The 14250-nt window shown below is 41.4% G+C and overlaps 1 protein-coding gene across 8 annotated transcripts in view; it reads left to right on the plus strand.

The window, feature by feature from the left end:
* The window catches only part of DENND2B (DENN domain containing 2B), a 160805-nt gene that overhangs the window by 115814 nt on the left and 30741 nt on the right, over positions 1–14250 (plus strand). For all 8 annotated transcript variants that reach the window (XM_084521613.1, XM_084521611.1, XM_084521616.1 and 5 more), the window contains 6 exons: positions 825–1040; positions 3670–3766; positions 4753–4797; positions 7118–7302; positions 7980–8089; positions 9551–9620. In XM_084521613.1, the coding sequence (XP_084377739.1) occupies positions 825–1040; positions 3670–3766; positions 4753–4797; positions 7118–7302; positions 7980–8089; positions 9551–9620 (723 nt within the window). The remainder of the gene's footprint in view (positions 1–824; positions 1041–3669; positions 3767–4752; positions 4798–7117; positions 7303–7979; positions 8090–9550; positions 9621–14250) is intronic.

The following is a 14250-nucleotide window of genomic DNA, read 5'->3' on the forward strand; positions in this document are numbered from 1 at the left end:
GATGTGGTTGTGATGCAAAACCCACGCATACAGAAACACCTACATCCCAGATTGTATGGCCCTGTAGTAGGTAAACCCTCCAAGTAAAACAAATGGGACATTTGCTACTGCGGGTAGCAGTCTGTCCTTCACTTGCATCATAGGGAAGCTGGAAAGAGAACCCAAAGACCTGACCCTGCCAGCATGCGGATTAACCTTCCCAAGAGCTGGGCAGAGCTGCTTTGAGGACTGTTCCAGGAGAGTGAGAGCCCCATTTTTTTTTAAGATAGATGTTACTTGATGCCTGTACCCACCAGTGAGAACTTGCCTTCCTTGCTACAATGATAATTGATTTGTCCTTTAAAGAGAATTCCTTGGGAAGGCAGGACAAAGCTGTAACCCAGCCTCTGCATATTGATGGATCTTAAAGCATCTTGACATGGTGGAAATTCAGCCAGCTTGATTTTCTACTTTCTTTCTCTAGGAGGAATAGCAGCCTCACTGTAGTCACTCTGGATTTTCACCACTGCAAGTGAGAGAGATCAGGCCCATCATATCACTGTTTTGATGTCCATCAGACTTCTAAGTTAGGTTTGAATGCTCATGGTGTGGGCGCATGGAAATCCAAAGCCAAATGCAGTCTACTGTTTTCTTTGAAATTTAGATAAAGCCTTAGATATTGACCCCTGTTTCTTCAGTTTGACCTTGCACCCTCTTTTTGCACATACTTTATAGGGTGCAATGGTGCGATGTCCTTGCGTAGCTACCACTCGCTCACAAAGAGCTTCTTCTGCACTAAACGTTGACAAGGAGGGGAAGAGCTCAAGCTGTTCTTGTTCCCACAGCTACCTTCGAAGCCTAGCAGCCAGTCTCTGCGTGTTGGGAACTGGTCAGAAAGGAAGAGCCACCGCTTACCACGGTTACCCAAGCGGCACAGCCACGATGACATGCTGCTGCTGGCTCAGCTTGGCATTCCCTCTTCCCCCTCCAGCCTCAATGAGGACAGCCTGAGTACCACAAGCGAGCTACTGTCTACACGCCGGGCCAGGAGGATCCCAAAGGTACTGGCGGGATGATCTGGTCCCAACAAATTGTCGTCTAGGGAGATAAAACTCAATGCAAGGCCTCAGTTACAAGGCTTACGCTGGGGTTAGGTCACCTGTCTGCAAGAGCCTGCAAATTTCTATCCCACCTTTAGCCATTATTTATTTATTTATTTAGCCATAGAAAAGCTCTTTTTTTTTGCATCCTAAAGGAAATTTGAGATCAAAACAGAAACAGTAACTCTTGGGAGCCAAAATGTATTCATTTTTTTACACACATCCCTACTGTGAAATCCCTTCTCTAAAATTACATAGCTCTCCACTGGTCCAAAAGTAGCAAACGTCTGATTGCCATCTTTGCAATGAGTTGATTTTAAGCCAATTCTGTTTTCCATACGTTTCTTTAAGTTTTGTGGGCCAGAGCATTTTGTGTACCTAACATTATGATTTTGCATGGGTGGTGGCCAATTATTATTTATAATATGGAGCAGCATCTGAAGTGTGTTTTTTTTTCCCATCACTTGTTTGGTTTTGAGAAAACAATTATTATTGACTTAATATGTTTCTCTGCATTTACTCACAGCTTACCCCATCCTCATAACCCTGTTGTCTTGAAGGATTTGAAGCAAAAACTGATTTTCTATTTTGCAAGGAGTTCAAATTTTCCAATTCAAAATGAAATGTGGAAAAAACCTACAAAGAAACACAACCCCCTGAAAAAAAAAAAAAAAAAAAAGCATACCAAACAAAACCCAGGCCTTTCCTAGTACAATAGCAACAAAGGGGAGAGAACTGCCAATATATTTATTTTTGGCTTCTGAACAAAGGCAATTTTTACTGTATTCAGCTCTTTCCTTTTCTTATTAAACAGTATATTTTAAAGTATGTGGCTGTAAATACTGTGACCGGGGAGAGATTTTTATGTCCCTGTCAATTAGTTTGAAATTCTGCCTAAGCCAGAAGCAAAGAAGAAAATTAACATTACGTCCTTAATATTTACTGTATTTTTACTTTCTTGAAATATACTATTTTACTGCACAAATGAGCGTACATCTTTGGAGGAAGTTACTCTAGCTTACAGAGTAGTGTACTTTGGTTCTGAGTAAAATTTTGAAACTTTGGGTGTTAGTTTTGGACCCAACTTTAATTTTTGTCAGATTTAAGGAACAGACAATCGCCCCACGCAAAATTATGCTTTAAACATATGAATGTTTATGGTTTTCTCATAAATTTCATGATAATTTCTGCCTTTGACAGCTCTAACTTCTGGAATCATGTATTAGTGGATAATCTCATGTTTTTATTGAGATAATATTAGTTATTAGAGAAAAGACTTGAACCTGAGAAACCCCTGTCCTGCATCACTGCCCCATGCCTGCATAGATACACAACACAAAGAGAAGATAGCAGGGATGCTTCATGAAGCAATATCTAAATGCTTTTTTTTTTTTTTTTTTTTTTTTTTTTTTTTTTTGATATATATAAAAAGAAGGGCTTTCTTCACCACCATGCAGGTGTTTTACTCTTGGTGAAGCAGCTCAAGCAGACAAAGTGCTAAGCAACCCAGCGAAGGGAGCACAAAATCCCAGCAAGGCCCCTCACTGGTTGCCTTCTGTTTTTCCCCAGAACAAATCTTGATTTAGTTATTGGTTACCTCCTCTGGTCTGCTGTCCTGGCTCCCCTCCTCAGCTACTTTGGGCTTCTCCTTCTGGTAATTATGACTCGAATACCCAACCACATAATGGTGTGTGTTTGGAAATGGAGAGAGGGGCCTTATTTAGTTCTTATTGTGCTCAGTAGAAGCATAAAGAGAATTTGTGCAGTAACTGTAAAATTTGCCATAAAAAATAGGTATATGTTTCAAATAGCACTCCTGATAAAATACATAGTCAGCATGATTCAACTGTTGGAGGGACTGCATGAGATTTTGTACTAGTCTGAGCTCTGTTACTGACTTTCTATTGTGTCTATAGCAAATCAGCTTCTATCTCTGAGTTTATTTCTCTCTGCAAGCTGAAATAAAACAGCTTTTGCAAATTGTGTAATAGTTCTGTTAGTAAAGCTGCTATGGAATGAAATATGCTATTATGAACCATTATAAAGATTAATTGCTTCGTATTTGTGACTTTTCAGAAATAATATATTGTTTAATTAGTAATTTTTAGTAATCCCAACATCTTGTTAAAGTCACTAAACATCAATACTTTCCTTCATCTCAAATTATTTTAGATAGGCAGTTATTATATGGATTAGTCTTGTTGAGGGAAGTCATAAAGATGATTAGCAGGAGTTAAAACTCCAGCAACTGCTTGCTTTAGCCAGCACTAGTAGCTCGTTTTAAAATACATTTGTAGATAAGGTTAAGAGTGAAGAAAATAGATACAGAACCTCTGAAGGTCAGTAAGTACAGCACAAGTTGGAAGGGGAAGGGAGGAGAAGTCCATATGGGCCAGATCCTCAGCTGATATAATGTGATTCAAACAATGGGATTAAAAATAAGAGAGTTGCACTTTGAACTAGTAAAGGTTTAAGGGCATCCAGCTGACCTATAATCCATGGTCAAATTGTTTAGATAAATCCATTAATTAAAAGTTTCATAGCAGGGAAATGTTTGGCCTTACTGTTTTCTCACTTTCCTATTTTGCAGCTTGTCCAAAGAATCAATTCCATCTACAGTGCAAAAAGAGGGAAAAAACGATTGAAGAAGCTTTCTATGTCCAATATTGAGACAGCGTCCCTGCGAGGTACAACACATGCATCATGGTTCAGTGATCCATTTGAATATTAGAGAATTAACAGGTTCCTGTCTTTCATTTGCATGTACCTCAGGCTCAGCTTTGTTTAGAACTTTCTGGTATGAATGATATTAACTTTGTGAAAGGAGAAAAATGGGGATAAGCTAAAAATAAACCATATTATCACGGATGTCTATGCAATTAATCTTGTGACCAGCTAGACTTACTCAGCCTGTTCTTTAGTTCACTTCTTCAGTAGTTTGCATCTCTAAGTTTTGTCCAGAATTACAATTTGACTCTCTAATTCATTCATGCTTTTTCCTGGCATGAATATTTGAATATAACTCAGCCTGTGCTTTGGATTGCTTCTGGAAAAGCATGGGCCCTGAAAGAAATTCAGGCTGTGTTTGTAATAGGAGTACAATGAAGTTTAATACAAGTACACCTCAGAAATGCATCTTATTGCAAAATTACTTTTGCATGTTACTCTTGGTCTGGTGATTCTGCTGATTAAATCTAAATCTAATTCTGCTGATTAAAAATGTTACCCAGACAAAGCTGGTAAGGCTTCACTTGACTTCTCAAGTGCTACATAACTTCCTTTCAAAACAAACAAACAAACAAAATAAATTGCAAAAAGTCTGAAAAAGTAGTGGGTGGGGTAAAAATTCATTTTTAAAATGTCTCAGTCACCTCTTTAGCTTAGCATAGGTGGCAGTTCAGTGCAACCATTTGCTGGAAGGGAGAATGAATTCTACATTTTCATCAAAATGAAGCTCTTGTTCTCAAGCAAAATTAAAAATTATTTCAATGGAAACATAATTTAAATAGTCACTCACACTGTTTATTTCAAGATGTTTTAAAACTCAGGAGGACAGCCTGTGTGGATCACAAGGTTCAGTGTGAGGTGTGTGTTTTTCACGGTTTCACCACAGTAAACTGAGTTCGTGTTTGCTTTGGTTTTACATTAACTGATCCCTCTGTCTCCTCTACAGATGAGAACAGTGAGAGTGAGAGTGACTCAGATGACAGGTTTAAAGGTAAGGGGTCAGCCTTTAACAGCTTCTAGTCAGCCACTGTCACGTACCTTGTCAACATACATTCTCATGCTACTGCACATTGTTCCTGTCCATGACCTGTATTTTCCTTCCTGAACTATTCTAACTTCATTACTGTAGAGCTCACAAAAATTCCAACACAGCAGCATGAATGTGGAAAGCAAGGACAAAATGAACTGTGAGGATCTAACAAGGATTTGGCAACTGTGCCAGATAATGAAGAACAGGACCTTTGATAGATTTGCTTTGTCAGCTACTTCACAGATGCTAGTATTTTCCAGACCAACTACTGGGTGCAAACTGAGAGGGATGAGGTTGGATAAATATACTTTCTTCTTATTCATATGCTGCTTTAAGTGTTTGCTTCTAGCTGCTGTTGGAGGCAAGATACTGGGTATGATCCAGTGTAGCAGTTCTCATACTCTTTTATAGGTCTGCAGTCTGCAAATTGTAGAAATTCCTTTATCAGTACACGGCACCTGCACAAACTCTGCTTAAGCCAGGCCAGTAAATTAGTCTGTTATTTTCAAGAGTCCTGATAAATGGACAGAACTGTAAAAGAAAGTCAAAAGCAGCAAAAGCAGACTTTTATTACTAAAAACCTATCATATTATTAATAAGTGAGGGCAAAAAATACCCACAGGAGCACAGAGCTGTGGTTATAAGATGAGGAGAAAGTGTTCTTATCTGTCTGCTACAGGTATCACCTGCTTACTGTTCATACAGGAAACCTGGCTGGAAAAAAAATATCTGAGGAAAAAAGATGTGTTCCAAATAGGTGGTGGTAAGACAGAGAAACTCACCCAAAACAAGCTGTATGCAACATAGTACAGCAATATCTGCAAAACAGCTTATTCCTCCTTTGTAGACAGATACCAGCCCCCAAACACTTGTGATTATGTTTCTCTTTGTGTCCAAAAATCAAGGGGGTTGCTTTTACCCATAACCCACAATTAAGAAAAACAGGGCCTCTCTTATAAATACTCTGTTTTCACTGGAAACTGAGAAGCTTTTCCCCTTGCTGTTGTGGAAAGGAGGATCCTCATTCTGATGTTGCTATAACTTACTGCTTCTACATGACCTTATAATTACATAGATGCTCTCAGGGCATCTTGAGCCAAAGATCCAGTTGTCATGTGTAACAAAACAGGATTTGTTAGGTCCTCATTTGTTGGGGTGGGCTCTTTGGTTTTGCCCTTTGCAAATATGAAGCACTGTCCAGCCGCATGAGTCTCTCAAGGAAAACAAAGCAGGATCTTTCTTGGGAATTGGCTTCCCTCGTGAAGTCACACCATGACCAAGTGCTGTATCAAAATAATTTATAATTCTTGTGTTGTTAAACTGGTTGTAGGACAGCTGATCATGAAGGGATTTTATTTTTATCAGTTAATTACTGCTGTGATCAGGTGCTTGTAACATCTTATTTTCTTACAACAAGGGAGAGTCTGTCTTTTGCAAACTGTGTCAATGAATATGGTCTTAAGGGGTTGACATGTACTGCTAATATTTTGTCTGCCATTGCACAGAGATCCTGGTGTGAAGAGGTGGGGAAAAGCATGCAGGCATCTGTTTTTACTTAGATGTTTTCACTTACTTGTCTACCAGAACTGGTAACGATGACTGACTAGTCCACCAGAGAGATCTGGAGACAAGTCATTGGATCAAGGAATATCTTTCAGTCAGGACTGAATGTGGCTATAAATCTAAATCTGCTCCTCAGTCTGAATTGGCACAAGCAAAGCAATCCTGCAAGAAGCAATTTGCACCTTTTTTTCTCCTCTCTCCTTTCTTTCCCCCTTCCCTGGAGCTCATTCCACAGCTTATATGAACTATGCCTATGCTGTGGAGAAGGAGAAAGTACACCTTTGGTGGCTCTTACCATAGAGCTGTGCTGTATAAGGACAGGTCATAGAAGTGCTTTTCACCAATGTAAGCAAGGTCCAAGTCAGGCCTGAGGAGAGGTGTTAGCCGGAAGTTCTGGTGTGTTTGCATTATAAATTTCACGTAAGAGCTCATAATATAGTTTTACATGTGAAGGAAAAGCAGACCTTTGGCAGGACAACAGTTATGAACTGCAAATGATTTCAGTGACTTCATGTTGCATCACTTCACTACTTGGAGAGAGTTTTGATTTATGGGTGGAATTATTGAGGGAGACTATAGTATTAAGGTCTGATTTTGTAAGGAGAACATGCTTGGAATAATATACTGGCAAATTGAAAGTCCTTTGTGAATGGCCTGGCTTACACATACACGTTACATTCCCAGGTAATGATCTGCATTTTTTTTTTTTTGATGCTAGCTCATACCCAGCGTCTAGTACACATCCAGTCAATGTTGAAGAGGGCTCCAAGTTATCGAACCCTGGAATTGGAGCTAATCGAATGGCAAGAACGGGAGTTATTTGAATATTTTGTGGTAGTGTCACTGAAAAAGAAGCCCTCTAAAAACACTTACCTCCCAGAAGTGACATATCAGTTTCCCAAGGTAAAGAAAAAATCTTATGTACAGCTTACTCTAAATGCCTTGTAAGATCATTACTTTGCTAAGATCAGTAAAGTGGGAAAATTAACAGAATCTATTTCTTAAATTGAGTTAATCATTCCACTTTCAGATTTTTTATGAAGGAAAGTGAAGGTGACTGAAAGCTTTCCATATTTACAAAATTGTCTTTTCCAGTGCTGGAGAGTTTAGCCTAACAGTAGGTGCTTTAAATATTGTGTTTAAATTCAGTTTCTAGGTATTTCACTTTCAACTCAGTTTGGCTATATTAGGATTTGTTCCAAAACCCACTGAAATCAATGGAAAGACTTCGGCTGAGCTATGGTATTCCTCTTGTGTTCTTGCAGCAGAAAGGAATTTGAGATAGAAGTCTGTTTTAAGTGGACATTGTGCAACAAGGGAGTTTCAGTCAATTACAAAAAAAAAACAAAACAAAACACACAACAACAACAAAAAAACAACAGCAGTGATGATTTCTGTTGTACTTGCATCTATAAGATTGTCCTGGGGTAGTGCCTCTTTTCTCAAAGCACCAACAAGGAACAAGCTGATAGGCCTTTGCTCTTCAGAGCTCATTATTAACCCTCTCCACACTGCTGAGAGGTGCTGTGGAGCTGGCCCTAACAGTAACTGATTGAACTTCAATTTTTGCCCCCCTGCAGCTAGAAAGACCAACCAAGCAAATGCGTGAAGCAGAGGAGCGTCTCAAGGCTATCCCTCAGTTCTGCTTTCCTGATGCCAAGGACTGGCTCCCTGTCTCTGAATACAACAGGTAAACCTTCTGGTGCTCCTCTTCTCAGAGTGCTGATGGAGTGCATCTGGAGCAGCTGCCGGCTTGCTGATGCCCAATTAAGGAAGCAGCAGTTTGAGACTTTGCCACTTCAGGCTCAAGCAGCTGTATTACTTTTTTTTTTTTTTAAAGGTCCCCAGTCAGCCTGGCTTACAGGCCTGTGTGGCTGAGGGAAAAGAAGTTTGAAGGTTCCTCTCAGGGCCAAATCCAGAAGTGTAAATGATGGAAGTATTTAAAATAAATCTTAAAAAGAACAGGGCCCTGCCCACTACCTGCCCATGTCATCTACCCCAGAGTGCTTACCTAATGTTTCAGGGCACTTCTTTGTTTTCTCACAACAATGCTCTTCCAAGAACTTTTTGCAGACGTGCTCTGTGCCAGCAGAAGAGCACTGTCTTCCTATGCTGAGAGATAAGTGTAGTGTGAAATAAGGCACATTTGGAGTGTGTCTAAATGGGCTTTCAGTGATGACAAGGAATTAGCATTCACCTGCAGGAATTACTGCAGAAGAGAGTGCATATGGAACATTTTATTGGCTTACACATGGCACGTACAACACAACCATGCTATATTCTGTGTTGCTTGGCTATATTATTCAATACTTGGAAGCACCTGAACAGTGAAGTATTGAACACACTGAAGAAGCAGAGACCTGCATGAGCAACATTGGTGGGAGCAGCATGCAGCCCTGCTTACAGAGCATTCTGCTGCTGCTGCTGCTGTGCTAGGCAGAGCTTCCATGAGCCAATGTTTGTGAAACAAGATATCCATAGCATATTCTGCTATAATTGTATAAACCCTGGCACTGCAGTATGAAGAAGAAGTGTTTAATATAAGCAATTTCAAACTTGCAAAGTAGCCAGGAACATTTATCAGCCCATGTGCAAATTCACAAACACATCTCTGGGCCTGTGCTGTAATTATAGCCTTAAACTGTTGGTGTACTTCTCTGTCACAAATAGTACTTATCCCAGACAAGGATATAAAATGAGCTAGATTTTACAAATCTATGTTATTTTGGGATTAGAAAATAATTTCTCTACTCTTAGAGAAGATCTAGGGTTCTCCCTTTTCAACAAGGCACAGTCCAAAAAGAGGATCTAACTAAAAGGTAAGGGATAATGCAGCATTTGAATACTGCTCTCAAAATCTGTTTCTTGCGTTCCTTCTGCAGTATGAATGGGACTGCCATGTCACTGAAATTCAGCACATCTCTCTTGTTGTGAGAAGGTAGCTAGGTTGTCCAGGACCACGCAGACATTTTTGCTCTAATGCTGATGGAATTTGGCCCTGGCGTATGCCCAGATGATAGGCAGGTGGAGAGAAGACCCTCAAATGGGTAGAATCTCTCACAGGATAAAGTAGTATCCCTTTTAAAATGCTCTACCTCATAGCTATGCTGTAGTTCTGATAGTAAGATCTGGACAATTTACTTCCTTCTAGTGAGACCTTTTCTTTCATGCTGACTGGGGAAGATGGGAGCCGGAGGTTTGGCTATTGCAGGAGGCTGTTGGTAAGTACACACCTTCATTTCAAACTGCAGAGTTCTGTTAAACAACATCTCAAGACTATAGTCTGAACTTTGAGGCTGCCTCTCATTGTTTTACAACAAAACTGGTTTGCTCACTCTGAAATTCAGAAACCCAAGGAGCTCAAGTATAATAAGACTTTGAAATACCTGTTTGAATCAAATAGATTCCAAGTCCTTTCAGCTATTAATAAGAATGTGGGAAGTTTCTTGTGTGGGAGCCCTCCTTTTAAGTTCTTTATATCACATGCTTTCAAGCAGGAGCAGAAATACTACAGCACTGCAAACAAAGGCAAATGTGGTATTTCTAAACATTTGTGGGTAACGTTTATTCCTCGGACAGCTGCTTACATCCCCAAAGTGCTCTGCCAGCACTGCCTAATCAGTCTGCAGCATATCTGAGATGTAGGTAAATGTGCTCCTACTGGCCAGGGTGGCGTAATGATGGCAGAGAGCAGACCACCATCAGCATTGTTTCAGGACCATGCAATAATATGATGCCTGTCCCAGGAAGTCTCAGTTCTCAGACTCCCTTTCAGTCCTTGCCACCAGGGGTAATCAGTTGGTGGGAAGGGGACCCAGTTCAACAGTTTTGTGTTGTCACTGTACTCATCACGTGGAAAACAGGCTGTGTCGTGGTTCCGCTCGAGTGGGCAGCCGAGCTCCACCACAGCCGCTCTCTCACTCCCCCTCCTCAAAGAGGAATGGGGAGAAAATATGTGAAAAGGGCTCAAAGGCTGAGATAAGGACGAGAAAATCATGCAATAATTATTGTAACGGGCAAAACAGACTCAGCATAAGGAGATAGTAAGATTTATTGCTCATTACTAACAAGCTAGAGAAGTGAGAAACAAAAGAAAAAAAAACAAAAGCACCTTCCCCCCATCCACCCTCTTCCACCTCCTCCCCCCGAGCGGCGCAGGGGAACAGGGGACTGGGGGTTATGGTCAGTCTACAGCGCTTCTCTGCCGCTCCTTCTCGGTCACTCTCGTCCCCTGTGCTGTGGGGTCCCACCCACGGGATGCAGTCCTTGATGAACTGATCCAGCGTGGGCTTCCCACAGGCAGCAGCTCTTCCAGAACTGCTCCAGATATGGGTCCGTACCACGGGGTCCATCCCTCAGGAGAAAACTGCTCCAACCTGGCTCCCCTACGGGCAGCAGCTCCTGCCAGGTCACCTGCTCCTGCGTGGGCTCCTCTCCACGGGCTACAGGTCTGGCCCGGAATCTGCTCCGGCAGGGGTCTTCCACAGGCGGCAGCCTCCGTCGGTGCAGGGCCACCTGCTCCACCGTGGTCTCCTCCACGGGCTGCAGTGTGGAACCCTGCTCCACCGTGGTACTCCATGGGCTGCAGGGGGACATCCTGCTTCACCATGGTCCTTACCACAGGCCGCAGGGGACTTCTGCTCCGGCACCTGGAGCACCTCTCCCCCTCCTTCTACACTGACCTTGGTGCCTGCAAGGCCGTTCCTCACTGCTCTCTCCCTCCCAGCTGCTGTGTGGCGCAGCGTTTTTTTTCCCTGTCTTAAATATGCTCTCACAGAGGCGCAAAACAACATCGTTTATTGGCTCAGCTCTCAACAGCTAAAATGAGAGCATGGCCATGTGCATGTGTGTTATGGGGGGAAGAAAACTACATGACGATTTGTGAAATCTATTAAGCCACATGAAGCACAGTTTAAACACATGTTTCTCTGCCCATTCCTGCAGAACTTATGGGATGGCAGCAAAGCATACAGCAGTTGGCCATCCCTGCACTAGCCAACACTCATCACCAGTTGGATAGATTTGGAGCTGGTTGTGAATGACTAGCCAGGGAATCGTAGCTCCTGTACTATTCACAGGACAGTTGACTGCACTTGGCTGGAGAGCTTATATGGATAATAAATACTGCAGGAGCCTTTTGTATGCTCTGTGCAAAATGAGTATCTGCAGCAATATTGCAAGGTTGTTAAATAGGTATACCCCATCTAAGAGAAAAGAACACTGGCCTTTTCCCCTTCTTTCCTCCTCTGGCATAATTTCCCATCTTTCCAAGCAGGGAACACCTGCCTTCAATAGCTTTCAGAGGTTTCAGGTAGACAGAGCAACTCGCTGATATTAGAACAGCATCCTCCATTCTGCATGCTCCTGTTACATGACCCTGCTCTTACTCAAGTCTCTGTGGCAATGAGTTTTGTCATGCAGAGAGCAGATGCTCTGTCTGGGAGGTCCTCTATTTGTAAGAGGTTTCATTTAAACTAACATAATGGAAAAATTGTTTATCAATTCTGGGGGCGGTATTTGCTTTAGGTAGCATCAGAGAGACTCGCTTACTCTGTGTAACAAAGTTTGTAAGCATGGGCTAAAACAACAGGGTTTATCTGTGGAAAGGAAATGTCAATGAAGGCTTGTGTTACAGTAAATCTAGGGCTGGTCAGGAGGTGATTCAGAGATAATTAAGTGGAGCACCTAGAATATATCCTGGCTGATGTAAATAAGCATAACAAGATGTAGTGCAGCAGCATAATTCAGTTATTTTTTGTGTTGTCGTTTAAAAGGATAATAATGTGCATTCAGCAAACGTTGGCTAGAATCAAATTATGGAATGTTTTCACTCTACCAGATCAAGGTGATTTAAGGCTTTTGTATTTATGGAAATGTCAGCAAGTTCAAAATCATTCACAGAACTTATGTTTGTGAAATGCAAAACACGATCAAGTTGACACTGAAGAAATAGCCACAGTGAAAAAGATGTATACCCAGGAATGTTGAGTTAGTTTTTCAGTGAAAGATTAATGTTTTACTCTCTTAAGGCTCTGTGAAATCCACCCTATATTAAAGGCAAGGTAAAAATAGAACATGGACTTTCAGATAGGGCAGAAGATAGGTTAGCATGGTAGGAAATACCAGGCTCAGAATTAAAATCAATACTGCATCCTTCTATATAAATGGTGTTTTGAGAAAGCATTAGAGAATTGTTGTTATCCTCTGTTGCCATTGGCAAAAATCAATCAACCAGTAAGCAAAAAAACAATTTGAAAAAATGGGAAAAATACATACTCTTCTGCTAAACCTATCTATTAACTATAGAGCCAGTTAAAAAGCAGATCTGCTGCTGCCCTGGAAGATCGCTTAATTCAAGATGTTTCATCTTGTTCCAAAACCTGATATGCAGAAGCTGATATGTCTCATCTCACTGGTACAGCCTACCCAGCAGAGGAAAGAAGAGTAATACTAACTGTTCTCTTTCTGGGGCAAATCCTGCCCTCTGAGACCAAAACTGGCACAGCCTGGGACATAGCAAGAAAGAAGTTTTTTGAAGCTGCAGAGAAACATCTCAGCACTTCTCTGTGTGAGGAAATGGCAAAAGAAGCAGAGATCTGCTGTTATTTGAATCCCACAGAATCTCTCTGCCTTGCTGGGAGAAACAGAGGAGCTGGAGTTGTTACCTCAAATGCCTTCCCCACAGTGCTCAGTTGCGCTCACAGAGAAGCGATTTCTTGTCCCCTGCAAATGTCAGTGCACGGGTGGAACAGTCTCATGGAGGTGTACCTCAGTGAGATACTTGTATTTAAAGCCATGTTCATACTTTCTTTTTTTCTCTCTGCAAATACAGAATTTCCCCAGGCAACAAGGAGCAGGTGAATTCTGCAGATACCGTTTATATGCCAGAGGCTTGGGCTTTAAAGCATATTTTTGTGTTTATCTGTGCAGTTCCCTGAGCAACTTCTGAAAGGTGCAGTCAGGGTGGCTCTAATGCCCAGGAGTACACAGTATCTCCTCTGAGCAGTCTGATTCCCAACCCACAACTTCTGTCAAATACACTAACCATAATTTGGGAACTATAAGAAGTTTTCAGCAAACATTACATAGGAGAAAGATGGGGCCATACTGCACAATACAGAACTGTATGAAAATCCTGAATTCATTATAAGCCACTCTGCTTCAAGGTAAGCCAACTGCTGCAAGGAGAACTCCGTAGAGAATCTTCCCTGGAGAGGAGCACTCATAATGTTCAGCTAGAGGTTTCTCACACCTTCTAGAGCACTTGGCAGTCATTGGCAATAGGCTCCATGGTCAGATGGACCAATCTGTCCAACCCTGTGAGGTCCAGCTTACTATTACTGTCTCTTTGCAGAGTTCGGTGTCCTGATGCCTTTGTTTACAAAACAATTGTTTGTTACTGAACTTTTTGTCAGCCTTGTTCTTCTTCGGCATGTTGTGATATGAACAAACAGCTCCACTTTCCCTCTTTCACCTTTGGATTCCAGATTCTTCCAGACTCTTCTGGGAGCAGGGTCTAAAACCCTGCCAAAATACCTCAAGGGATACAATGACAATTATGTTCTGTTTGTATAACAAATCCTGTGCAGTATCCCTTTAAAATGTATTTATATTATCTTGTTTCATGGAATGTGACCTATTGTACCACTGCAAACAATCTGCACTTTCATAGATAGCATGGATTTTTTTCCAGTTACATTTTGCTACCTCCAAGGCAATCGTGTTAACATCTTTCCTGGTCACTGGATATGAGAAGTATGCGCTTTCATATAAAAGGAAATTGACCGATATACTAGAGATATTAGATCTTGCTACTATCCCATTTTACTGAGAATAGCAACATCTCTAAAG

The sequence above is a fragment of the Aythya ferina genome (assembly GCF_964211825.1).
Source record: "Aythya ferina genome assembly, chromosome: 5".
Taxonomy (NCBI): Eukaryota; Metazoa; Chordata; class Aves; order Anseriformes; family Anatidae; genus Aythya; species Aythya ferina.